The 26,562-nt window shown below is 43.5% G+C and overlaps 1 protein-coding gene across 1 annotated transcript in view; it reads left to right on the top strand.

The window, feature by feature from the left end:
• MUC16 (mucin 16, cell surface associated) overlaps positions 1–26,562 on the top strand; it is a 194,810-nt gene that overhangs the window by 128,010 nt on the left and 40,238 nt on the right. Inside the window, exons 20-36 of the mRNA XM_078668928.1 lie at positions 94–373; positions 497–1,043; positions 1,608–1,739; positions 9,162–9,293; positions 11,678–12,466; positions 12,545–13,906; positions 15,743–15,916; positions 17,742–18,538; positions 21,250–21,317; positions 21,759–21,931; positions 22,772–22,810; positions 23,707–23,861; positions 23,951–24,018; positions 25,284–25,456; positions 25,573–25,608; positions 26,048–26,202; positions 26,292–26,359. Coding sequence (XP_078525054.1) covers positions 94–373; positions 497–1,043; positions 1,608–1,739; positions 9,162–9,293; positions 11,678–12,466; positions 12,545–13,906; positions 15,743–15,916; positions 17,742–18,538; positions 21,250–21,317; positions 21,759–21,931; positions 22,772–22,810; positions 23,707–23,861; positions 23,951–24,018; positions 25,284–25,456; positions 25,573–25,608; positions 26,048–26,202; positions 26,292–26,359 — 5,148 coding nt within the window. The remainder of the gene's footprint in view (positions 1–93; positions 374–496; positions 1,044–1,607; positions 1,740–9,161; positions 9,294–11,677; positions 12,467–12,544; positions 13,907–15,742; positions 15,917–17,741; positions 18,539–21,249; positions 21,318–21,758; positions 21,932–22,771; positions 22,811–23,706; positions 23,862–23,950; positions 24,019–25,283; positions 25,457–25,572; positions 25,609–26,047; positions 26,203–26,291; positions 26,360–26,562) is intronic.

Genomic DNA, 26,562 nt, shown 5'->3' with positions numbered 1-26,562 from the left:
TTTGGAAACCACCAAAGGCAGTGCAGCACCTCTCACAGCAGCTGAGAGCAGTACAAGCACTTCAGTACCAATCACAGCACTAGAGGCCACAAGAAGCACTGCCGCTCCTACTACTGGTTTGGAAACCACCAAAGCCAGTGCAGCACCTTTCACTGCAACTGAGAGCACTACAGACACTTCAGCGCCAATCACAGCACTAGAGGCCACAAGAAGCACAGCAGCTCCTATTACAGGAACTGAGGCCACAAAAAGCCCTGCAGCACTTACTACAGGAGCAGAACCCACAACGAGCACTACAGAGAAAATCAAGAGCACTGCCGCTCCTATAACTGGTGTAGAAACCTCCAGAGGCAGTGCAGCACCTGCCACAGAAGTCAAGACCACTACAAACACTTCTACACCAACCACAACAATAGTAGTCGACAAAAGCACTGCTGCTCCTATAACTGGTACAGAAACCACTAGTGGCAGTGCAGCGTCTATCACACCAGCCAAGACCAGTACAAGTAGTTTAGTACCTACCACATCACTAGAGGTCTCAAGAAGCACTGCAGTACCTATGCAAGGAACAGAGGCCACTAAAAGTGCAGGAGCACCTACTACAGCAGCAGAAACCACCAGAAGTGGAGTGGAGACCACAACACGCAGTGCCACTCCTATTACTGGGACAGAAACCACCAGAAGCAGTGCAACCCCTAGCACAGAATCCAAGACAACTACAAGCTCTTCAGTGCGTACCACAGCACCAGGGACTGCAACAACCACTGCAGCAACTACCACAGTAGCAGGCACTTCAACAATCATTTTGGGATCAAGCAAAGCACCAGAAACCATCAAGACCACAGCTACCCCTACCACAAAACATGATGGCACTCAAAGCACTGCTGCACTTACCATAGGACCAGAGACCACTGCACAAGCATCCCCACCTTCCACTGCAGCACGGTTCACCACAGGCATTCCAGCACCATTTACCGCACCAGAAGCAACCACAAGCAGTGCAGCACGCACGACAGACACAAAGACCACAAGTGCAACTGCAGGTACAATATTTATTACTGTTGGACGTTTCCTCTTGTTTGAACCTGCCCTTTCACTGTTTCCATTCTGTTATGTATGCTCTGTTACAACTCTGCCTCTCTGCTTCTGTTTTACTTCTTTGGAATGCGCCTTTAATAGACAAAAGCTGGGATCGAACATCCCCCACTGAGTAAACATGCTTTTATTATTGCATGTTCTCATTCAGCAACTCTAAAACTTGTTACTATATGTTAAACTTTACAGTTAAATAACAAACACAGGCACTAAATATGAAAACATACAATTAAATAGAAAGATCATTTCAGCTTTATTTGCCTTCGCCAGGCAATCATGCAGTTATTGTAAGGCTGGTGTCAAATAGCCATTATGCATGGGCGACCTTTGGAATGCTCAACTATGGAATGTATGTCACTGAGCTGTTGATAAGGCCTCAGTGAGGGCTTCCCGGCTCAACACTACCCTAGTTACCACCACTGTTAAATCTGTAACTTATGAGCAAATGAAATGTTCTTTCCTTTCCACTCCTTCAGTCAGTGCCAGCAGTAAGTGTAATGCATTTCCCACAGGGCCAGTAACAGAAGAGGTCATTGTTCCTATGACTGAGAAGCCAGCAGAGCAACTTCCGGGGGTGAACACTACAACAACTCAACAAACCACACTGACCTCAACAACCGTCGGAACAACAGTGACAAGCAAAGGTAAGACTACGGCTATAGTGGGACATGAGCTGTCAATCCTGGTAGATACCACTAATCATGGGGGTGCACTATGCACATAAGGGGGTGTCTCTAGGGGATATTGGGAGTGATGGGGTAGGAAGGATATACGTATTAACCCATGACGTAGCAGCACTCAGAAGACGATTGATCTTGGTGGGTGTGTGATGACATCATCAACGAATCTTCTGGATGAGCTCCACCACACCCCCAAGAGCTTGTACTTTCCATAAATTCGTTTTCCTCTACTTTGTTAAATGCCATTCAGGTTAAAATGTTCCTTCACCTGAGAGGTGCAAACACCCTCACCTCCTCCTCTGGCTGTGTAAAGCAAAGAATGGATGACAAGCAAATCTTTAGTCAAAAAGGAGGGATGGATAGGGCTTGAGTAGGTCCAACGTACATGCCCTACACACAATTCACAAAAAGAAGGGCACGGAGTTCCTAGGTGATGTATTAATCACTCACAAGATAAGGTTTGAAAGGTACTACAGGTGGTGAGGAGGGGGGATTCCCCCTTGCGGAACTAGGGCCCTCAGACACCCAGCATGCTAGGTGTCCTGCTTCATCATTGGGCCTGCTCCTTGTCTGGCCGACGCTGCAATGCCCGACGGGCACCCTTAGAGGGGCTCTTTATCGGAGATCTTTTGTTCCTCACCGTAAGGGTGCCGTGGGTGTGAGGGGCCTAGGTGGGTGTAGATGTATAAAGTGGTAATAAAACAGGTAAGGGAGTCCTCTGTGGTGAAATTTGTATTCTGCGAGGGACCCAGCCTGATTAAAAATCAATAGGGAGGGGTAACACTTTTTGTTATAATGTGACTAGAAGCGTACTCAACTCCCAGATGGTCAACATGTTTCTCGCCTTATATTGTCAAAGAGTGATCATTGGCGAGTCTTCAGGACCATGTAAAATGAGGAAAACGATCTACATGTGGGTGGAGGGGTGCAATGCTACCTACCACTAGTTGTCTCCTTGGGACTTTACCCTTGGAGATGTGAGGCAACCTAATTAGGTTAAAAGTTTTTGCCTCATCAGTTGCAGCGAAGTTAATAAGACATATACAGTGGTGTCTCTGCTCCTATTCGGAGTCCTTCGGCAGACCTACCCCGCTCCGCTCCTTCCTGGAAGCAGCGGGCGAGAAACATTTTGACCATCTGGGAGTTGAGTACGCTTATTGTTACATTATAACAAAAAGAGTTACCCCTCCCTATTGATTTTTAATCAAGCTGTGTCCCTCGCAGAATAAAAATGTCACCACAGAGGACTCCCTTACCTGTTTTATTACCACTTTATACATCTACACCCACCTAGGCCCCTCACACCCACGGCACCCTTAAGGCGAGGAACAAAAGATCTCCGATAAAGAGCCCCTTTAAGGGTGCCCATCGGGCATTGCAGCGCCGGCCAGACGAGGAGCAGGCCCATATGATGAAGCATGACACCTAGCTTGCTGGGTGTGTGAGGGCCCTAGTTCCGCAAGGAGGAATCCCCCCTCCTCACCACCTGTAGTACCATTTAAACCTTATCTTGAGAGTGATTAATACATCACCTAGGAACTCCGTACCCTTCTTTTTGTGAAGCAAATCTTTAGCACAGCGTATTATGAACAGGGCAAGTACGTAAATCTAGCACATTTTCCAGTTATGTCTATTCTTTAAGAACTAATAGACACCCAAAAAGTTTAATCTCGTCGTTGGTTACCTTTAAGAAATCTAACATTTTTCCTTTGGTTTGGGCCAGACTGGGGATGAACTACATGTGAAGGCTTCTGCTCATGCCATTCCAATTTCCGGCCCCAGAAAAAAGTGCATCGATCTACTGTGGATTATAAACGCCCCCGAGAATTGTGTTGCACTGCACAAGTGACCACACAAAAGTTTGTAAATTTGTCCTAATCCTTGCTTCCCATTGAATTAAAACTAGCAAAGAGGGAGTTTGATGTTTCTTTCAGAGAACTCCACATAGATAATGTATGCTTGGAACATACTTAATGTGACATTTTCTACTAGAAATAACACATTGCAGCACTTCAGTTGTCTAACTCGGTGAGAGTTGACATTGGTATCCAATTAAATTCTCACTATTGTAGGCCCTTGACGTGTAGTTGTGTTCTGCAATGGCACCTAATACATTATTTGCTGTTTACTGTTATAAGCTAGTGGGGTTAAAGAAAGGTAATGGAAAAAGATGTTTACATTTTGGAAGCAACTTCCTTTTATATATCTATTGACAACCCTTTTCAAATGTTTATGAATTTTGTATGATCACTTTAGTCTAAATTGAACTAACCAGTGGTTGAAATCGGTGTGGTATCAAAATATTGAGAGTTAAATAACCACCTGCCCACATATCGCCTCCAAAAGATAGACTTGCACTATATTATTAAGGTAAGTAGGCATGCAGTAGGAACTGTAAATCTGTATTTCCCATGTCAATAGGTGACTATAGGCGTCCAGGTTGATATTTCTTTGGTCAATATTTTGACTTAGAACTCATAAAATGCCTCTTTAAACCGAGTGGCGAAGCAACCTCATGGACTTCTACAAGCTGTGTAAAGCGAATTGAAGGAAAGCAGAGGCATTATTCGTCAGTTACAAGTAATCCGCTAATACCGAACTCAAGGGGCTGATAACTGAAGCTATTGACCCATTGGGGTTACGAGTAGGACAAAAATACTTTGCAGTCCTAGTTTCCTAGCCGCACACAGTGCTTTGGGGAATGAAAGTCATGCCGAATACAACCAAACGCATGATAGACTCCTTAGTGCTGAGATGACTGGTCAACACTGGCATATTCTGGTGGCCAAGAACTTTTCCATCGCAGATTAGGGCAGTTGGACACAACAACCTACATGTGTCTTTCTTTGTTGTGTATGGGTAAAACCCCAGGGGCTCCTGGGCTGTGTGTATCTTGAGCCTCACCCACTATTGTGTATTGAAACAGAACAGCAAATGTGTAGATGTGCATGAAAGCATCACAACCCTTGCTTCTTGCTTGTGTGCAAGCAGTCAAGGTACACTTGTAGCACTCGTATCTCCATTTCCTACTCAAGCGTTCAAGCTTGTCTGATAATAGCCTGTAATTGCAATGTGTTCTTCTTTACCACAATTGTAGGTCCCACTACAAGCACTGCAGCACCAACCACAGCTCCACAGACCTCCACAAGCACTGCAGCACTCACCAAAGCTCCACAAACCACCTCAAGCCTTGCACCTCCTGCCACAACTCCACAGACCCCCACCAAAGCTCCTACCAAAGGTCAAGAGGCCACCAGTATCTCTGCACCTCCCACAGTAAGACTACAAAACACCCAAACCACTTCAGCTCCTACCACAACTCCGAGTACTACCATTATTGCAGCTATTGCTACAACAGCTCCACACACCACTACAATTACTGTTGTTCCTACGACAGCTCAAGAGGTCACCAAAAGTACAGGAGCACCAACAAAAAGATCATCGTCCAGCAAAACCACCTCCACTGCACCTATGACAGCTAGTAAAGGCACCATAGCCCCTACAAACCCTACCACAAGAGCAGAGAGCACCACAATTGCTGCAGCAGCTACCACAACAGGTACCAACCCAACAACGTCTGCAACAACAACATTAGGCAAGATCACCATAAGCACCCCAAGTCTTAGTACAGGAGCAGAAAGAACCACAAGCACAACAGATGGGGAAACCACCAGGACCACTGTGGTATCTAACACAGGAGCTAACACCACGGTTGGATATGCAACACTTACCACAGGATCAGTATCCTCCAAAAGCATTGCATTGCCTTCCACAGAAGCAGATGTCACCAAATTCACTACATCACTAATTACAGGCACAAAAACCACTGCAACTAATGCTTCAACTAGAGTAGCAGTGACCATCACAGTAAAGGAAGGATTTGCTACAGGAGTAGAGACCTCAAAAAGTACAAATGTACCTACAAAGGGAACAGAATTTGCTAAAAGCACTGCAGCACCTCCTACTAGAGGTGAAGTGGCCAGTGATTCAGCAGCATCTACCACAGGAACAGAAACCACTTCAAGCACTTCAGCACCTGTCACAACTCCGGAAACCACAAGAAGCAGTTCAGGAGTGGAGGCCACCAAAAGCATGGCAGCACCTACCACAGGAGGAGAAACAACCACAAATGTGGTGTCACCTACCACAGGAGCAAGGGCTCCCACAAGTGGAGCAGAGCCCACCAAGAGCACTGCCCCTCTTATTACTGGGGCAGGAGCAAATAGAGACGACGCACGACCTACCAGAGTAGGCGAAACAACTACATCTATTCCAGCACCTACCACAGCACCAGAGACCACAAGTAGCATTGTAGCACCAATCACAACAGCAAGGGTCACTATAATAACTGCTGCAAGTACAACAGCAGGCGTGATCATCAAAGGCTTTACAAGCCCTAGCACGGAAGAAGAAAGCATCATAACCGCAGCAGCCCCTCTCAACACAAGAAGAATAATCAGAAGTACTATAGCATCTACCACAGCAGCTGAGACCTTAACAAGCAATTCAGCACCTACGAGAGCACAAGAGGCCACAGGAACAATTGTAGCACCTATTACAGGAATATTGTCCACCAAAAGCACTGCAGCACTTACTACTGGAGCAGGAATTGCAGGAAGCACAGCAGAGACCACCAAGAGCACCATCTTCTCTATAAGTGGGGAGGAAACCAACAAAGGCAGTTTTGCACCTATCACTGCAGCTGAGCCCACTACAGACACTTCAGCACCTATCACAACATTAGAGGACACAAGAATCACAGCAGCATCTATTACAGGAATAGTGGCCACAAAAACAACTGCAGCAGTTACTACAGGATCATACACCACAACAAACACAGCGAAGATCACCAAGAGCACTACCTCTCCTATAACTGGTGTAGAAACCACAAGATACAGTTCAGTACCTATCATAGCAGCACAAATTACTGCAAGTACTTTGGTACCCACCAGAGCACCAGAGAACACCAAAAGCATTGCTGCTCCTATTACTGGCACAGAAACCACCAAAGGCAGTGCGGCACCTATCACATCGACAGAGACCACTACAAGTACATCACTACCTGTCACAGCACTAGAGCCCACAAGATTGACTGCAGCAGCTATTACTGGAACATATGCCACCAAACACACCTCTGCATCTACTCCAGGATCAGAAACCATCACCAATGCAGCAAAGATCTCCAAAAGCATTTCCACTCCTATTACTGGAGTGGAAATGACCAGAGCCATTGGTGCACGTGCCACAGCAGCCGAGACCACTACAAGCACTTCCACACCCACTACAGCACTAGATGTCACAAGAAGAACTAATACACCTATTACAGGAATAGTGGCCACGGAAAGTAGTGACGCACTTGCTACAGGAGCAGGAAACACACTAAGCACAGCAGAGACCACCAGGAGCACTGCAGCTCCTATTACTGGTGCAGAAACCACCAGAGGCAGTGCAGCACCTATCAAATCAGTCACCACTACAAGCACTTCACTACCTACCACAGCTCTAGAGGGCACCAAAAGCACACCTCCTGCACAAACAGAAACCATCATAAGTGGAACAGAGACTACCACAGGTACTGCCACTCCTATTACTAGAGCGGAAACCTCAAGAGACAGTGCACGGCCTACCAGACCAGCCAAGAACATTACATACATGTCAACACACCCAGAAGCACCAGAGGCCACCAAAAGCACTGCAGCTCCTATAACTAGTGGAGAAACCACTTGTGTCAGTGCAGCACCTATAACGTTAGCCAAGACCACTACAAGCACCTCACTTACTACCACACTACTAGAGGTCACAAGCACCGCAGCACATATTACAGAAACAAATGCCACAAAAAGCACTGCAACTCTTACTACAAGAGCAGCTACTCCTATTATTGATGTGGAAACCACCAGAGGCAGTGCAGCACCTGCCACAGCAGCTAAGACCACTACAAGCACTCCAGCACCTACAACAGCACTAAAGGCCACCAAAAGCACTACTGCTCCTATAACTGGCAGAGAAACCACCAGAGCAAGTGCAGCTTCTATCACATCAGCCACGACCACTGCAGTCACTTTCCCAGCACTAGAGAACACAAGAAGAACTGCTGCACTTACTAATGGAGTACAGTCTACCACAAGTGTTGTGCAGCCCATCAAGAGCTCTGCACCGCCTACTACAGGAACAGAAACCATCACAAGTGGGGCAGAGATGACCACACGCACTACTGCTTCTGTTACTGGAGTAGAAACCACAAGAATCAAAGCACAACCTACCACAAAAGCTGAGACTATTACAAGCACTTCACCACTTACAACTGCAACAGGGACCACAAGTCGCACTGCAGGAACTATCACAGTAGCAGCAACTACAACAATCACTTTGGGATCAACCAAAGCACCCAAAACCATCACAGCTAACCTTACCACAGAACTAGAGGTCACCAAAAGCACGGCTGCACTTACCATAGTAACAGAGACCACTGCACGCTCAGCATTGTCTTCCACAGCAGCAAGATTCACCACAGGCATTCCAGCACCATTCACAGCACCAGAAGCAACCACAAGCAGTGCAGCAGGCACAACACACTCAAAGACCACAAGTGCAACTGCAGGTACAATATTTATTACTGTAGGGCGTTTCCTCATGTTTGATCCTGGCCTTTCACTGTCTCCATTCTCTTCTGTATGCTCTGTCACAACTTTACCTCTCTACTTCTTTTTTCCTCAGTGTTTGAAATGGGCAGGTACTATCTGGTAGTGAGTATCTGCACTTAAACTATTTGAATAGAAGAGTATCTGCACTCAGGACTCCTGTAATATATTTAATGGGGGAGTAACTGCACTTCTGAGGAGCAAACAGGTACTTTAATAGTAAGTCCCTGGACTTCTATGTTTCCCTTAAAAGCATTCATTTTACCCTCTTTGGAATAATCCAGTCAAAGACAGAAGCCGGGATTAACTTTCACCCGCTGAGCAAACATGCTCATTATTGCATTTGCTTTATAAGAATCAGTTCTGTTTTTCTTCTTTTTAATTAAACTTTAAAAGGCGGAAGACAGGATCACTTGCCGAATAAACATGCTCTCATTGTTGCATTTTGCTATTCAGCATCATTAACATGTTACTCCATGTTAAAGTATAGTGTGTAACAGTGTAATAAAACAGAGAATTTAGTAGAAGCATTATTTCTTTCCTTGCACAAGGGCGACCTCTGGAATGATCAACTATGGGGTACATATCACTAAGACTTGTATAACTCCTTAATGAGGGTTTGTCAGTTCAACACTAAACGAGTCACCGCCATTTTTATATCTGGAACTCATGAGCAAAGGAAATGTTGGTGTCCTTTTCACTGATTTAGTCAGTGCCAGCACTAAGTGAAATGTATTTTACACAGGTCCAGTAACAGAAGAGATTATTGTTCCTATAACTGAGAAGCCAGCAGAGCAACTTCCGGGGGTGAACACTACAGCAACTCAACAAACCACACTGACCTCGGCAACTACAAGAACAACACTGACGAGCAAAGGTAAGACTGGCTGTACACTCAGAGTGGTCAATGATGTCACTACATGACAGGCAAATACATTGGCCATAACTACCCTGTGGTAAATGCATCGGGAATCACTATATTATTTATGACTACTTTCCAATAAGTTAATTTATATATATATATATATATATATATATATATATATATATATATATATATATATATATATATATATATATATATATATATATATATATATATAGAGAGAGAGAGAGAGAGAGAGAGAGAGAGAGAGAGAGAGAGAGAGACAGACAGACGTTCAATATTGCCCTTGAGGGGTTCTGGTGACATCATAAATCACAACATTTGTCTCTAACTGTTGTTGCATAAAAGCAGTGATAGTCAGATTTAGAATTTGGAATTCATGCAGTAGTTCTCAGAGAGACCCATCTATAACACATAGAATTATGGATAAGTAACTGTGAATAATGGGGTTTTCTTCACTGAGGGGCCCTGAGCAACATCAGATAGACCATAAGAGCAAAGCTTGGGTTCTCTATGATGTCATTCAGAATCCCAAGGAGAAAACATCCCCTTTTGTGAGTAAGACTAGGAAGCCGAAACGTGTTTGTAAGCTGTTATGGTTATTTGGCTTGAATGAATTGGATTTTACATGGCACCTGGCATGAGTACATTTTGCTATTGATGCGTGGCTTTTGTGATGAGCTAATTATCGGGTTTCCTGCACTCGACACTACAATCTGCCACTGCTTGGGTTAGGTCATATTGAAGTGAGGAAATGAGTGACACCTATGTGTGTGTGTAATTTTGTGTGTGTATGTGTGTGTATATATATATATATCTCATGCCTTCTACTCCGTGTCCGAAATACAAAAAATAACCATTCTCCATACACCCAACCCACCACCATCTGTGCAATCGCACACCCTCCCAAGCCAATGGTGTGTCATCTTCTTTCCATCAGAGCCAGGGATGCACTGAAAGGCTCTAAGAGAGCCCGGACAGAGCAGCATTGACATGAGAACAGTGGGTAACAACTTTAGTCATCCACTGTTACTACGTCATAGTAGTATATAACTATAACCTTTGGTGCGAAATTATGAAACTGCTGTGCCAGTCTTCAAAGTTTGGATTTGTCTGTCAACTTTGTATTTTTCTGCTCATTGTGCCTGTTGAGCCTGTATTTTAACCTTACCCGTGTTAGAGGCCCGATCTGCATGTGAGGACCTACAACCAAGGATCGTCTTCTAAAAAATGGTTTAGGCTGAGACAAAAAAACGTTATTGCTATTAGAACTTTCCACGCACTGAGGATAGAATTCTTTTAAATTAAAAAGGAAGAAACAGAAAGACAAACATTGGAATGCCGGAACAGAAGGCCTATGCCAGCTATTATAAGTCCTGAGCACTCCATTGTCTTTAAGGGAGTAATGAACCTTCTTATGTTTTAATATAGCAATATAGCCCAGGAATTAAAAGCCTTTTACCTATGTTATAGGCTGGAGCCGCAGGGCTTTAACTGATGTAGCCTGGGTCAGAAGGGCTATAATGCTTTTAGAATCTTCCACCCACTGGAGGTAGAACGCTCTAATTTAAACAGGGTAAAACAGAAAGACAAGCATTGCAATGTTAGGACAGAAGGCCCGTAGCAACCACTATTAGACCCGAGGCGCATCATTGTCTGCAGTGGACCTCTCTCTGGTCAAGTGTTGTAACAGTATTTCAACTACGGCCACTGCAGATGATTATATGTTTAAGAGGCGGAAGGGTCTTACATCTGACCTCCTAACCCCTCAAAACATTTACCATCCTTACAAGAACCTTTAGCTAGTATGTAATGTAAAGTCAAATCCTGCTCTTACATTGACAAGATATTATATTGCAGCATGGGTTAGGGCGAGAAATGTGCAATGACAAATTGTAAGCCAGTGGAAGGTTGGGAGTTCAGGCCTACACATAAGGCATTTGCTAGTCAGAGTACTTGCTAGTGCCTTTTGTCATGTTTCAGAAAATCGTGCTTTATGGGGTTTGTAGAAACAGCTTTGCAGAGTCTAGGGAGGATCCGCTGAAGTGTTTTGCGGAAAGTCGGAGATTCTACTGATTTCCCATGCTCTTATCCAAGCACCCCTACACAGCCACTTCTCCCTTCCTACTTCTTATGAGGATTTTGTTTTCAAATCAAGTGTTGAAGACCAAATCGCCAAATTTCACTAAATCTTTGCAGGAATTTTAGACAAATAGTGACTTCGGATGTTCAAATACATATCTTTCTAGCTGCCACTCCAGGATAAGTCCCCATGCTCACAAGAGTAATGCATACTTCACACATTTCTGTTCAATACCAATGTAAGCTTCTAACAATGTCAGTTTACAATGTATATTTCTCTGGCACCATTACAGGAGCCACCACAAGCACCACAGCTGGGACCACAGCTCCACCCACAACTACGAGCACTACTCCAACTACCGCAAAATCAGGATCGACTACAAGCACTGCAGCAACAACCACAGCTCAAGAGATAACCACCAGCACTGCTCCATCTACCACAAGAGCAGGGTCGCCCACAAGCACTGCAGCAACATCCACTGCTCAAGAGACAACCACCAGCACTGCTCCATCTACCGCAAGAGCAGGGTCGCCCACAAGCACTGCAGCAACAACCACTGCTCAAGAGACAACCACAAGCACTGTACCATCTACCTCACGTACAGTGGCACCCACAAGCCCAACAACAATAACCATCACTCAAGAGACAACCACAAGCACTGCACCATCCACCCCACAAGCAGGGGCACCCACAAGCACTGTAGCAATAACCATTGCTCAAGAGACAACAACTAGCAGTGCACCATCTACCTCACGGGCAGGAGAACAAACAAGCACGTCAGCAAAATACACTTCTGAAGTGATACCCACACTATCACTATCTACCATTCTAGTAGAATTACCGACAAGCACTGAAGTAACAACCACCACTCATGAGGCAACCAAAAGCACTGCATCATCTACCTCAATAGCAGGGTTTCCTATGAGCAATGAAGCAACAACCACTGCTGAAGAGGCAACTTCAAGAACTGCACTAACCACTCCACTAGCAGGGTCACCCACAAGCGCTACAGCAACAACTACCACTCAAGAGGCCATCAGAAACACTTCACCATCTACCTCAGAACCAGGGTCACAGACAAGCACTGCTGCAACAACCACTGCTCAAGAGATAACCACTAGCACTGCACAATCTACCACACGACCAGGGTCGCCACCAGGCACTGCAGCAGCAAACACTGCTCAAGAAACAACCATAAGCATTGCAGCAACTACCTTACACGCAGAGTCGCACACAAGCACTGCAGCAACAACCACTGCTCAAGAAACAACCGGAAGCACTGAATCATCAACCGCAAGAACAGGGTTACCCACAAGCACTAATTTGCCAACTGCAGCAGCAGAGACTAGTTCTAGCACAATAGCTCACACTACAAGTTCAGAGGCCACAACAAGCACTGCAGCAGCTTCTACAGCACGATATACCACCTCGAGTACTGTGACATTTGCTACAGGAGCATCCAGCAACGCCAATTCCACCACAGTTTCTACAGCTGAGGGGACCACAGCACAAAATGTGCCAACTACCACAGAAGCAGAGACGACCACAAGCACTACAGTCATAACTGCAGTTGCAGAGGCTTCGACAAGCGCCAACGCACATATGACTGCAGAAAAGACAGCTGCAACTTCTTCAGCACATACAACTGCAGCAGCAATCACAACAAGCACTGAGGCAATCACAACAGCCATGGGTGTCATTATAAATACTGCAACTTCGACCACAGCGAAAGAGACAATGACAAGTTCAGTAGCACCAACCACAGCAGCATGGACATCTACAACTACTACAATACCTTCCATGGGAACCGAAACCACTGTAAACACGGCTGCGACTTCCACAGTGCCACAGACCACTACTAGTATTGCAATACCCTCTGCAGCAGGAGAAAGCACCGCAAGTACTTCACCATCTACCACCACTCTCCACATCACAGAAAGAACTGCAGCAACCTCCACAGTGGCACAATCCAACATAAGTACTTCCATTTCTTCCACAGAAAGAGCAGCCACCATAAGCACCACTGTTCCCACAACACCGGTGAAGACCGCCACAAGCACTGCAGCAAACACCACAGCTATAAGTGCTATTGTCAACACTGGTGCACCATCCACAGCAGAAGAGACCACCTCAGGCACTGCAGTAACTTCCAAAGAAGCAAGCCCTGGAGGTATCACAGGTGCAGTGTCCTTCACAACAAGCAGCAAACCCACCACTTCTCACACTACAGCTCCTGAATCAAGTACTCTTGAAATGGTCACTACAGCTTCACAGACCTCTACTGTCCATACATCACAACCAACTCAGGGGCCTGTCGGTCTCCTCACTACAACAGGTACAAGGATTTACAGCACATCCACAGCCATCACCACAACTGCATCTAATGGGTCAGTCGTGGTCCCCCCTAAGGTGGATCAAACCACTGTAGCAACCACACCAGCCACAACTGAGGCTCCAAAAACAGCAGCCGCCACTGCATCTACCAAGAGTGCATCTATGCCACCAACTAACCTTACTACTGGTAAGAATCTCTTCTACAGCTATGTTTATGACTTATATGAGACTGGATCAGCAAAGTAGCGAAGTGACTCTGGAAGATCTGTGTGGGGATCGATAGATAGATGGAAGGATAGATGGATCAATAGATAGATAGATAGATAGATAGATAGATAGATAGATAGATAGATAGATAGATAGATAGATAGATAGATTTTGGATGGATGGAGAGAGAGAGAGAGAGAGAGAGAGAGAGAGAGACAGATAGATAGATAGATAGATAGATAGATAGATAGATAGATAGATAGATAGATAGATAGATAGATAGATAGATAGATAGATAGATAGATAGATAGACAGACAGACAGACAGACAGATAGATAGATAGATAGATATATAGATAGATAGATAGATAGATAGATAGACAGACAGACAGACAGACAGACAGACAGACAGACAGACAGACAGACAGACAGACAGACTGACTGACTGACTGACTGACTGACTGACTGACTGACTGACTGACCGACTGACTTATGGACAGACACATGGATGGATAGGTAGAAAAAACACACAAACACAAGTGAGAGGAAGAGTATTTCATGATTCCGTATCAGAATTGCAAGGTAAAAAAACACAACCAGCAAATATTCCATTGCCCTGTTATAGTCAAGGTAAGTAGTTATAAGTAAGACTAGATTTACTATTCATAACTTCACAACTATTCACCATGGCCAATAAAATGTCATCAGGTAAGTAGATGTGGAGTTAAGAATAGCAAATCTTCACTTACACACACATACACACACACACACACACACACACACACATTTTCAGTATTGTGGAAATCGATAGTCTGGAGGCAATACTATTGCAGGTCAATATTAAAACTTCAAATTGTGGTAGAACACCTGAGACCTGAGAGAGACATAGTTAAAATGTGTGAGCATGACAGTGCAAGAGTGCGGTGTGTGTGACTGTGCGATAATGGAATCTGCTTGATGTTTGTATCTTAAAGGGAACAATTTCAACTTTGCTTGAAAGGCTGTTTCCCATTTGAATTAAATGTAGCATTGTTTAACAAGTTGGAAAAGAGCTGCACTAGAACTGTTGTCCTGGCTGTTTACATCAATATATGGTGTAGAATTTGCAATAGTGATAACTCTGGATGGTATAGTATGTGTAGAGCAAATGTTAATGATATATATATTAAAACATGCGGGTCAGAGCCTAAAAGATCAGTCTAGGATTAACTATTCAGAGATTATGAGGCCGGAGAAAGAGTGGTCGGCTGACTGTATTTTCAAGTCTTATAAACTCATTATGAGCTATGCAAAAACTAATCATTAGTAATTCTGCACCCCGAAATAAGATTACCACTGGTTTTAGCAATTCCATGATGCAGGATTTCTGGATAATTAGAATGGGGATTACGGCACTAATAGGTGTTTGTCGCATATTTCTCCACCTAATTCAAACATTCCGTCATGTTCACATGCACGTATTTGTTTGGTATTACTTCACACCTCAGAATCCCAATTCAATAGGTACCTTTAGTTACTAGTGGAATTAGAATTTCCAACTAGTTTCTAGAATATCCCTCAACTGTTAATGAACAGCCTAAAAGGAAGCTTTTTGAGGACCTCTGCATTGTGGATGAAAATGGTTTCCAATACATTATTGAAGGAAGAGTTTCACCCACATACCTGATAAAGGCAGCAAAATAATAAGATTCTCTAAGGCGATCAACCTTCTGCATCAAATCTAAATTCTTTCACTTGACACTGGAGCTAGCTGAGTTGCTTTTGTGGGCATACTCAGGTGTACATTTGAGCACTAACACAAATCATTACCTCAACAGGAATCTTGCCAACGGAAGAGGTTATAGTACCAGCCACAGAAAAGCCAGTTCAGCAACCCAATGCTGGAAACACTACAACTGGACCAACGACTCCAACCACAAGTAGAACCTCCGCCGTTGCCACCAGCACCCCAACCACAGCAGGAGCCACCAGCACTACACCTGCACTGATAGGTATGTTCTGCACCATGGAAGCGCAAAGTTGGCATTGCTAGCTGGTCTTTTTCAATTTTTTTAGTCAAAAGGTTGTCAAGCATAGATGTTACTTTCCGAGGAGAGGTTACCTCAATCATTGGAATGCAGCTGGAAATAGCCACATTCCAGGAAGGCTTATCTCAAGTCACTACTTAGGCGATGATCACTACTGCCTTCTAAGAAGGTATCACCTCACTAATGACATTGGACCTGATCACTACCACATCCCTAGAAGGCGTTGTCCTAGTCACCTCCTCTTCCTGTATTAGCGATTGTTAAACCCACATTTCAAGAAGGTGTCTCTGAGCTCATTGCTTTATGGGAATGTAGTACCAGAATATCACGTTTTTAATAGTGACCTACAATATTATTAACTTTAGAATATCAACTACCATTATCCCATAAAGAAAATTATATATGGTTAAATATAGATTTTCTATTCTTAGCTCCACATATAATTACTTTGACAACATATTTGTGTTCAAGGTACATAAATGTGTAGTTAGAAATAGATTTATTGATTGATTGTTTGATTACTAAGCTTCTAAAGTAGCCAGCTTCTCCTTGCTGCCCTGGGGTATAGTAATAGTAGCAATAGGAATAGAATAGTAAATGTATATACATATATTTTTTAAATATAGTTTTAGCACAGATATTACCCAGAGCTGTCAGTGTGCTTTACAAAACTTTCCATAACTATATGGTGATACAGTAGAAGTCGATATCCTGCAATCAATAATAATGTAGAATTTTTTACTTCAATATTCTGACATACAAGCCCTACGGGCACCATTATCAGATCACTAGAAGGGCTTGGTTTCCTCAAAGCTTAATAGGTTGTCAGTGTTCTCGTTTCTCTGTTGTTTTGTGGTCTGAAAATCATGGGCGCCCAAAGGATCAGTGTACCTTTCTTACCACTAGGCATGGATTGTGGGCTAGTTAAGGGGGGGTGATAAACCTACAGTAAATGTTCTAGGTTGGAGAGTCGTGTCACCTTCTTTAGGGTAGCTGGTCTGACACAGGTATTTTCCAGCCTTTTTTTTACTTTTTACAGTCGAGATACCATGAAAAGGCCAATATTTGTACCAGTTCATGTAAGGTATTTTACTTCCAACCTTTATCACACCACTGGCCACCACTCACCTTCTGAAGAAACAACATTTTTATGCAAAGGTTGATTTCTGATGACACAAAATATAATGCAATGTGTGTTCTAGAGCAGGGAAAGCCCGCTGAAATTATTTTATAAAGGTTCCCAAACTGATCGTTTTCCTAGAAATAAGTTGAACCTTGGAGTTTGGGCAAGCACTCTTTAGCATAGAACATGTCTTTTTTTCCCACCGGTGTGAGCTAAGTTGCAGATTTCATGATATGTGGGAATTTGAAAGATTACAAAGATTAGAACATAGTCCATCCTGACAACTAATGACTCCTGTCAGAAAGATGGCCCTTGTAAAGCAATGAAGGGTGGTGAGATCTACCTGCTCCCAGAGGCCAGTCCATCACTCACTGCTAGTGCTTGTATTCAGAGATAGTCCTAACGTCCTGGTGCCCTTGACTTCATTGATGATGAAGCAAGTATTACATCTCTACCCTGGAAACCCTATTAACTTGTGCTACTAATCTCAGCGGTTCTTTTCTGATCACTACTTTTTTTGGTACTTGGAGATCTCTATCAAAGATGAGTCATTCTTATTTTTAACATTGAAATTGTTTGTAATATTCCTATTGCTCCTCAGAATTCATTGTTATGGTAGATCATGTGAAAGGCTAACTCTGTTTTCTTCTCATCTGATGGCTAAAGGGAAGGAGACAGTGACCTTCTTGAGCAGCACAGCGGCCAGCACCACAACATCAACATCTACTGCAACCCCCGCTGGAGTCCCGGGGACTATTACTATGGCCAGTGGGAGCTCAACCAGAGTAGAGAATTCTACCTCAACAGTGGCAATCACCATGGAAGCCATCTCAGGGAACATCCACACAACTCCAGCTGTCACTGGTAGCACCACCCCTGGAAGCACGTTCACAACTGTGGGCTTCACCAGTACAGTGGGTATGACAGGAAGTACTTCTACAGCCACAACTATAACCACAGAAAACACCACTGCAATCAGTGCAGCTGGTGTCACCACTGGTGCTCCTATCACAGAGAGTGTCACAAAAGCCACAAGTGCCAGTACCACTGGGAATACCACATCATCATTTGGCACCACCCCTACTGCAACAATGACAGGTAGCACCACAACAGCCACAGTTCAGAGCACCACTGGGAATGCTACCATTGGCATAGGAGTCACCACTGCTGCCAATACAATGGGGAGTACTCTGATAACCACATCTTCAGGAGGTCCTGGCAACACCACCACAGGTGGAACTATAGTAACAGCACCCAGTATCATCACTGCTACCATCAATGAAAGCACAACTCCATGGGCAAACACAAGCATTACATCCCACGTCTCTGAAGCCACCACATCAGTCTCCGCAATGTTGGACTTCACCGTCAACTTCACAATAGTGAACAATAGCTACAGCAGTGACTTTACCAACCACGACTCTTTAAAATACCGTGTCATGTCATCGATCATACTTTCTGAGGTAAGTGCCACAAATCAAAATAAATCGGGTGAATATTCCACTGTATGAATGAGGGAGGGTTTTTTCATCAAAAGGGTCTGTGCAGATTTAAGTATCTTAGCAGCAGTGTGTTGCACTAAGACCCAAAGCACATATGCCACTTGTTCTGTTTCAGAAAGTGAGCCATGTAAAAACTTTTTCTTTTTATACTATCCATTGGGGGATAATCCACAGTAGGTCTGGAAAGGGTATTTGAAAGCATTAGCAGGACTGTGATGGAAATACTGAAGTACTTTTCACATACAGTCCATTTATTTACCTCATTAGACTTACCCTAGCATCAATAAAATCGAGATTTACTTAGAGGAATGAATAGTTATTCTCAGGGCTGGACTGGGAACCCAAAGCAGCCCTGGGAATGTTCTCTGGCCAGTCCCCGGGGAAGCGCTGCCTGGCCCCGGGAGGCTGGAATCCCTTGCTTACTTCTTTTATTATTGGGGGCTGGCTGACATTACAGCAGCACCACAAAACCAGACCCCAGTAACAAAACTGCCCCCCATCCTTCCAGTCTCCCGGGGAAACGCCCACTGCCCATTCGGCCTGTCTGGCCCTGGTTTTCTGATTATATAAAACTAACACCCAAAGTAGATGTTACTGTTGCTTAAGCCTGTAACTACACCTCTCATCTCTAACCAGTAAGAAAGTTGGTGTGCATTTACACACTAAGAGAGATCTCCTGGAGTTCTTTTCCAACTACATGAGTCCACTCGTCTGCTGATCTTGATGCTGACTATAGGAGGCAGGAATGATCTGCTGTGCGGTACATTAGAAATGACAAACAATTTAAATCTCGATGAACCGTGCTGAGAATGGGAAGTGTATATAGTTGCCTTTTCAACTTTTGACTTATCTAGAGCCTTTCTAGGATCATTGGTTAGATAAATGAGTGATCATGTATGCCTCCTTGAAACCTATGTCTCAACTTTAGGGCTGAGGAGTATTGATGTGCTGCCAGCACCAGCGCTCTTTTTTGGAGCACACACCACAACAAAAAAATGAATAAAATTATGAACGATTAAGTTGTTGAGTGAATTACCTCTTCTTCAGAACTCTCCCGGCATACATTTCAACACGTGCAACAATTTGTCCCTGTCCCCTGTCTAAGAAGGATCAATTGGGTTGCATGGTGAGAGAATGTGGCCTAATGGCTAGGGCGGTCAAATTCAAAGCTGGGGAACCAGGTTCGAGTCTCGGTAGAGACTCTCAACATCCTGTGATTCGGGGCAAATCACTTAATCTCCCTGTACCTAGCAAAAAATGAATGTGTATGTCTGTAACGCAACTGGTGCTCATGCAAAGCGCTCTGGTACCTTCGGGTCTAGTTCGCGTAAACAAAAACTCCCCCACAAAAAATGGGTACGTCCTAGTGCTCATTGTCTCTGATGAATGCATTGCTTTGTACAACCACATCCCAGTGTTTATTGCAGACAACAGATACATTGGTTTGTACAACTATTTACCTGTGCCAATTGTCTAAAATGCATTCGTTGCTTTGTACAATCAAATCCTAACACTGATTGTTAAAGGTGGATTTGTAAACCATACCCAGAGCTTATCATCTAAGACGGATTTATTGGTTTAGGCAGACAACCAAGTTTCAGTGGAATTATACAAGATTGCTCAATTGGTTTGCACAATTATGTTGCAGTGCTGATTGTCTATGATGGTTGCATTGCTTTGTACCACCATGTCGTAGATGGATTTTTTTGTTTGTACAACCATGTCTCAGTGCTATTAGCCTACGATGGATTAATTGCTTCGTACAACCATGTCCCAGTGCCAGTTGCCCAAGATGGATTCTTTGGTTTGTACAACCAGTGCTGATTGTGTATACTTCTGAAGGGGTAGTTCGGTGCCATGCTCATACAACACTTCTAATGACCCATGGTATTTGTTCGCTATATACATTTCAGTGATAATGATGGATCTGTTGTTGTGTACAACCATTTGCCACTGTCAGTTGTTTAAGATGAACACATAGGTTTGGACAACAATGACTCAGGTACAAGACTTATTGTGATTGCATCTTCAGCAAAATACATTGCTAAAGTAGCCTGAATATCACTCAGAGTGTAATGCAGTTGTTGTACAGCTCATAATGTAGACATTGAAGTTAGATGGTAGAGTTGAAAAGGGGCACTCTTTGTATAGGTGCATATAGCATAGTAGGCTGTGCTTTGACTTAGAAAGTAAAACAATATGATTCTATATTGAAAGACAAGTGGATATAATAGACACTTGTCGTGGGTGGCAGTAATAGTGTGTGGTCAATTTGCTTTCTAAGGCAAGCGAGATGTTATTCCTGCTTTTCATAAACATTTTCTCTAACTTTCGGGCTGGAACCTATTTAAGGCATTTCAACACCAGCCTTCTCTATTTCAGGTTCCTCCAAGTATACTTGTGCCATCCTTTTTTCTTTCCCCATGTGGTACCAACAAACTTTCTAGTTCCATCAACTCCATGAGGAGGATTCTGTGTGGGCAATGTATCTTTTTTGCAACGTAACCTACACTGAGACTAATCCATCTCTCTGTGACAAACCATTTGTTCAAGCAGGCCGAGGCCAGAGGGAGTTAATTAAGTCGAAACAAAAAACATGACTCTGCATTCGTGTTTAAAATACAGATTATGTGCCAAAATTTAAATGACAGCATTGTCTTCATTATTTCTAGGTGGAGTCTATTTTCAGAAGTAGCAGCATTGGGGCGTCGTTCAGTAGCTGCAAAGAGCTGATCTTCTTGTAAGTCATAAGAGGAAACACAAGCCATCGCTTATCTATCTAACGCTTCCGCAAAAGCTTGCAATCACTTTCCTCCTGCACGCTTTAAATCAGAAAATGGAGTACCATTATCCCTTAAATTGAACAGTGGCCTGTGTAGACATCCTCTCTAATCTTCACATGGATATGTTCTAAAGTTCCCTTGAAAAAAGGTCCCACTTATATTTGACACACCTGCTCAACTTCCTTTCTTTTTCCATGTTACCTCAACATTTTACTTCATTTCCTACAATGTTCTCTCTATCTAGCTTTTTCTGAAGGTGGTTTAGCATGTCCATGGCTCCAGATATTTTCATCGGGTGTGGAAAGCCACAAAGCAATCACCATCATAGCTCGTCGTCATGCGACTCCTCAGCAGACTTTAACCAAATCTCACCATGTTTTAATTTGCTTTATTTTCAGGCCTGGAAACACAGACAATTCCGTCCATGTGGATACTGTCTGCTCCTACAAAAATGACGCTGTGGGCCAAAAGTTTGACCGAGCTGTCATCTACAGAGAGTTCAGTCAGAACACCAACAACATTACAATGCTGGGAAACTTTCCTTTGGACAGCAGCAGCCTCTTCATAAACGGTAGGCATTTTTGTCTGTGTGAGTTGGTAGAGAGTCAAAAACAGAGGGCCTTTTTCTAAATGAGGTCTTTTATACGGGCTAGAGATTTTTAAAAGTTGAAAGGCAATCATGGGGTCTGTTAATAGTTCTGACGTTCCCAACAGAATATTGCAAAACTAGTCATTTTTTCCAAGACGGGCATTTTAGTTGTGGGTAAACCTTGCCCTAACAGGTTTGAAATTCTAATTTTTGAGAGTAACCATTTTAAAATGTTTCTTTAAGTCACTAATTTGTGGGCACTTATCTTGAGCCCTAGACTATTGATCCAGGGTTAAGAGTAATTTTTCCAAGGTTCTGGAACACTGATCCCAAGGTGTATACCAGTCACCCAAACTCTGATCTGATCTTTCAAAACACTAAGCTGTGGTCCTAGTACATATATCTCTCATAGGACACTTCAACCGAATTTTAGGAAATCCCTTGTGGGTTCTTGAGGACTTTTATGGGTTCTTGAGTACCAATCTAATATTCTGGAGTCTGGGGTACCGGTCTATTACAGAGACACTAATCAGAAGTTTGGAAATGTGATCCAATGATTTTAAAATATTATTTTGGGTACTTGAATAATGATCTGAAGTTTAGGACTAGTTAACTGGTGTCTTTTAATACTGATCCACTTTTCTACCAGTCGCACTACCATTAGTCAAAGTTCTGTACTAGGGTATCCTGGACTTCACCCATGGCATTCGGCCGCCATGTTAGTTTTGTTTGCTAATGAAAATGTATATGTACTTTGATCTCTCCTCCTCTAAATCTTTTGGGTTTCCAATATTAAAATGTTTTTATTTGTTTTGTTTCCAGGCTATAACGAAGCACCTGCAACAGTAACCAAAACCTCCAGTAAGTTTTAATTCTGGTAACTGGCATGCTAATATTTTAGGTCTGATTGGGTAGAACTTTAGTCCTAATTCCTGACATTATGTTAGTATGAATAAAGTGGCCTAGGAAGATAGTGACATCATTATGTAACCAACTTTCCACTGATGTTAGATTTCCATCTTTCAGTCGACTTTTCGGGTCTGGTGCCCAAACAGTAGACACATGATCAAAATTAGTACAATGTTTAAACAACGTATTGACTCTGTTTATCTTTTTTTTTTTTTAAATCAGTGGCATGCAAATTCGTAGGTCTTTGCTTCTGAAAAGTTTGCTAAGCTTTTTCTAAAAGCTTGTAAACTTAATGAATTTCACACCGTATCCATGTTTTGAAAAGTGTGCATAGCATCTGGTAAATACAGGTTTTTAAGTGACAAAAACACCATAAGCAACGTTTTGCAGGAAGGACTGTCCCGCCAACTTTTTGTGTGCGAAAAGTCCCATGTAAAAAAATTGGGCATGGGACAATTTCCCGTCGACAGGTCAAATGGCATCTCCATCTTGTTTAACCCTGTGAGAGACACTTGCATTTTGCTCCAACTCTTGGTTCTGCTCTTGTTCAATAAATGTCTTACGTTTACCGCATCATAGGGTAATAAATAGGGCCACCTAGTCTGGAACTAGAAATTATTGAGATCTGTAGTGACTGCTGCTGACTCGTGGAGGCCACCTAAAATGAGAATGGATATGCAACCGGTAGTGATGGAGTCTGAATCCATTTCTTGTTTACCAAACTCCAGATGGTTATAGGTTCTGATAGTTTTCACTAGTTGGGTACAAAGAAAGTGTAAGCCATACTGGAACGACTGTCGCTTCTGTTAGTCCCTTGTGACCTGTGTTTCTTCTTCTTTCAGCCGCAGCCCCGATGCCAGTCACAACAACAGCACTACCTCTGGTTCCCTCAGAAGGCCACTTCCCCCTAATCTTCACCCTTGCCAGCCTCAAATTCACCTCTGATTTGGCAGATCCAACTTCCTCCAAGTTCAACGAGACGCAACTATCCCTGACCTCTCTTGTAAGTGTCTGTTAAGATCCACTTATTAACCACCCACTGGTTTGAAGATGCAAATTTTACTTTAGTTAATTATATTTTTGTCTCTTCAGCTTGACCCACTCCTGAAGAACAGCACCTTGGGCCCGGCCTACAGCTCCTGCAGAGTGGTTTCCTTCAGGTAGGCCTAAGATTCTTTTGGAGCTGCTGTTTTGCCTCCTGACTAACTCCTCTTGAAGGTCCCTCTGGCCCCTTCTACCATCCCCCATGATATAGTGATGAGTCCTATTCCAGTTCAGATGAACCGCATTCCATTATAGTCTGTAAATCCGCTCTCTTTCACATAATCCAGGGACATATGTGGACATCAGGCACTAGGGCATCAATGTCACAGACAAGGCATGCACAGTCAGGATCCTCGACTAACTGGGCAGCATCTTCTCCGATTGGGGACATGGTGGATGCTGGGTGGTTACGTGTTATCATTTGCTGGTTTTGTAAACCTTCTTGGTAATAAAATAATATTGGCCCCGAAAACTAAAGCAGGCCTCTTATATTTGCCTCAACTATTTCAGAATGTGTGCAGATGACTACATGATGTCATAGTCCTTCTTAGAGGCACTGTTTCCCACTATTGAGATTGAAAACTCATTGAGCCAGCATGAATGATTAAACTCTAGGAAAATATTCACACTGAATTAAAACATATTCAAAATTCACGATGAAAAGCTGAGAATCTCCTCTGAGTAAAAGACAGGACTCTGCTTTTCTAATCCATCCTGAAATAACCCCATTCCTCTAATGTAGCCCACTTAAGAGGAAGACTGACCTGTCATGTGATCTTCAGATTTCACTTTTATAGGTTGGTGCCTTCAAGTGGGAAACAGCTTTATTCCACAGCTCGAACCCCGCTGTGCCTTAACAGCACGGGCCGAACCATGGATGCGTCTTTACAACGCATTCCTTTATCATGCAAATCATTAGAATGACTTGTATTAAGAAAAGCGTTGTTGGATCGATGATGGAACGGAAGTCCAACCCTTTCCCTACTAATGCACAGACTAGATGCGGAATAGTAAATTATACTATTCCAACTCCAGCGATTTTTCAAAGGCAAGTCGTTGTAACAACTTGCGTTCAAACGGAATGCATTGTAAAGTCGCTTTTGTTGTTCGGACTGCGTTATTAAGGCAGGTGTCATTAACACCTGTGTGGATCTGACAAACAACCCCTTGGGGCTCATTGGAAGGGGTGCAATGTGTCACATTTATAGAAATGCAAACAATTTTCTGTTTTTTTTTAATGAACTTCTGATATCTTGCTTGGCAACTGGTGGTTATTTCCAATACAGCTTATGAGCATCGGTAGCTCTCTCAGATTTACTTAATTAGGAGTTTGTGCTATTAGAAATTGAGCAGAGTTAATTTGATCCACTTTTTCCTGTAGCTCTGCAGCCGGTGCAGACAACACCGCAGTCAACATGACCTGCACCTTCAGGAATGACTCCACTTCACCAAAGTTTGATCGAGTGGTGATGTACCATGAGCTCAGTGACCAGACCCAGGGTGTCAGCACGCTGGGACCATACAGCCTGGACAAGAACAGCCTCTATGTTGACGGTGAGTACTATATTACCAACCCCGAGGAGCACAGATCTTGTTCTCCACTTGTACATCTTATTGCGTTTCTTTATCAGCTCCTTAAGGTCCCTAAATACCTTGTTCTTTCTTTTCAGGTTATCATGAAGCAAGTCCAGTGCCGAGCACCACCAGTGAGTAGAGGGTTTTCTTATTGGTGCCTCAGGCTGTAAGGGGAGTTGACCTTCAATCATTTGGCCCTCAGTAGACATGTTAGAACACATGAGTGCATAACAAGAGCTGCGTACAAGGGGTGTCCATTTAGGCAACTTTTTTAGAATTCAATAAATGTTTTATGTTTCCAGCATCATAGGGTAAAGAATTGGGCCACCTAGTCTGGGACTAAAAGTTTTTGAGATCTGTAGTTACTACTGCTGACTCGCGAATGCCACCTGAAATGAGAGTGGATGTGCAAATGGTAATGATAGACTCTGAATCCACTTCCTGTCTACCGAACTCCCAATGGAAGTGGGTGCTGATACTTTTCACAAGCAAAAAGTGTAAGCCACAGTGGAACGTCTGTCGCTTCTGTTAGTCCCTTGTGACCTGTGGTTCCTCTCCTTTCAGTCGCAGCCACGATGCCAGTAACAACAACAGCACTACCTCTGGTTCCCTCAGAAGGCCACTTCCCCCTAATCTTCACCCTTGCCAGCCTCAAATTCACCTCTGATTTGGCAGATCCAACTTCCTCCAAGTTCAACGAGACACAACTATCGCTGACCTCTCTTGTAAGTGTCTGTTAAGATCCACTCATTAACCACCCACTGGTTTGAAGATGCACATTTTACTTTGGTTAATTACATTTTTGTCTCTTTAGCTTGACCCACTCCTGAAGAACAGCACCTTGGGCCCAGCCTACAGCTCCTGCAGAGTGGTTTCCTTCAGGTAGGCCTAAGATTCTTTTGGAGCTGCTGTTTTGCCTCCTGACTAACTCCTCTTGAAAGATGCCTGGCCCCTTCTACCATCCACCACAATATTATGTTGAGTACTATTCCAGTTCAGATTAACTTCATTCAGCTTTAGTCTGTATATCCGCTCTTTCTTACATAATCCAAGGACTTTTGTGGACATCAGGCACTAGGGCATCA

This window comes from Lissotriton helveticus, chromosome 12 (assembly GCF_964261635.1).
Source record: "Lissotriton helveticus chromosome 12, aLisHel1.1, whole genome shotgun sequence".
NCBI classification, from domain to species: domain Eukaryota; kingdom Metazoa; phylum Chordata; class Amphibia; order Caudata; family Salamandridae; genus Lissotriton; species Lissotriton helveticus.
Note: the sequence above shows the minus strand (reverse complement) of the source record. Positions and strands in the feature narration are given on the sequence as shown.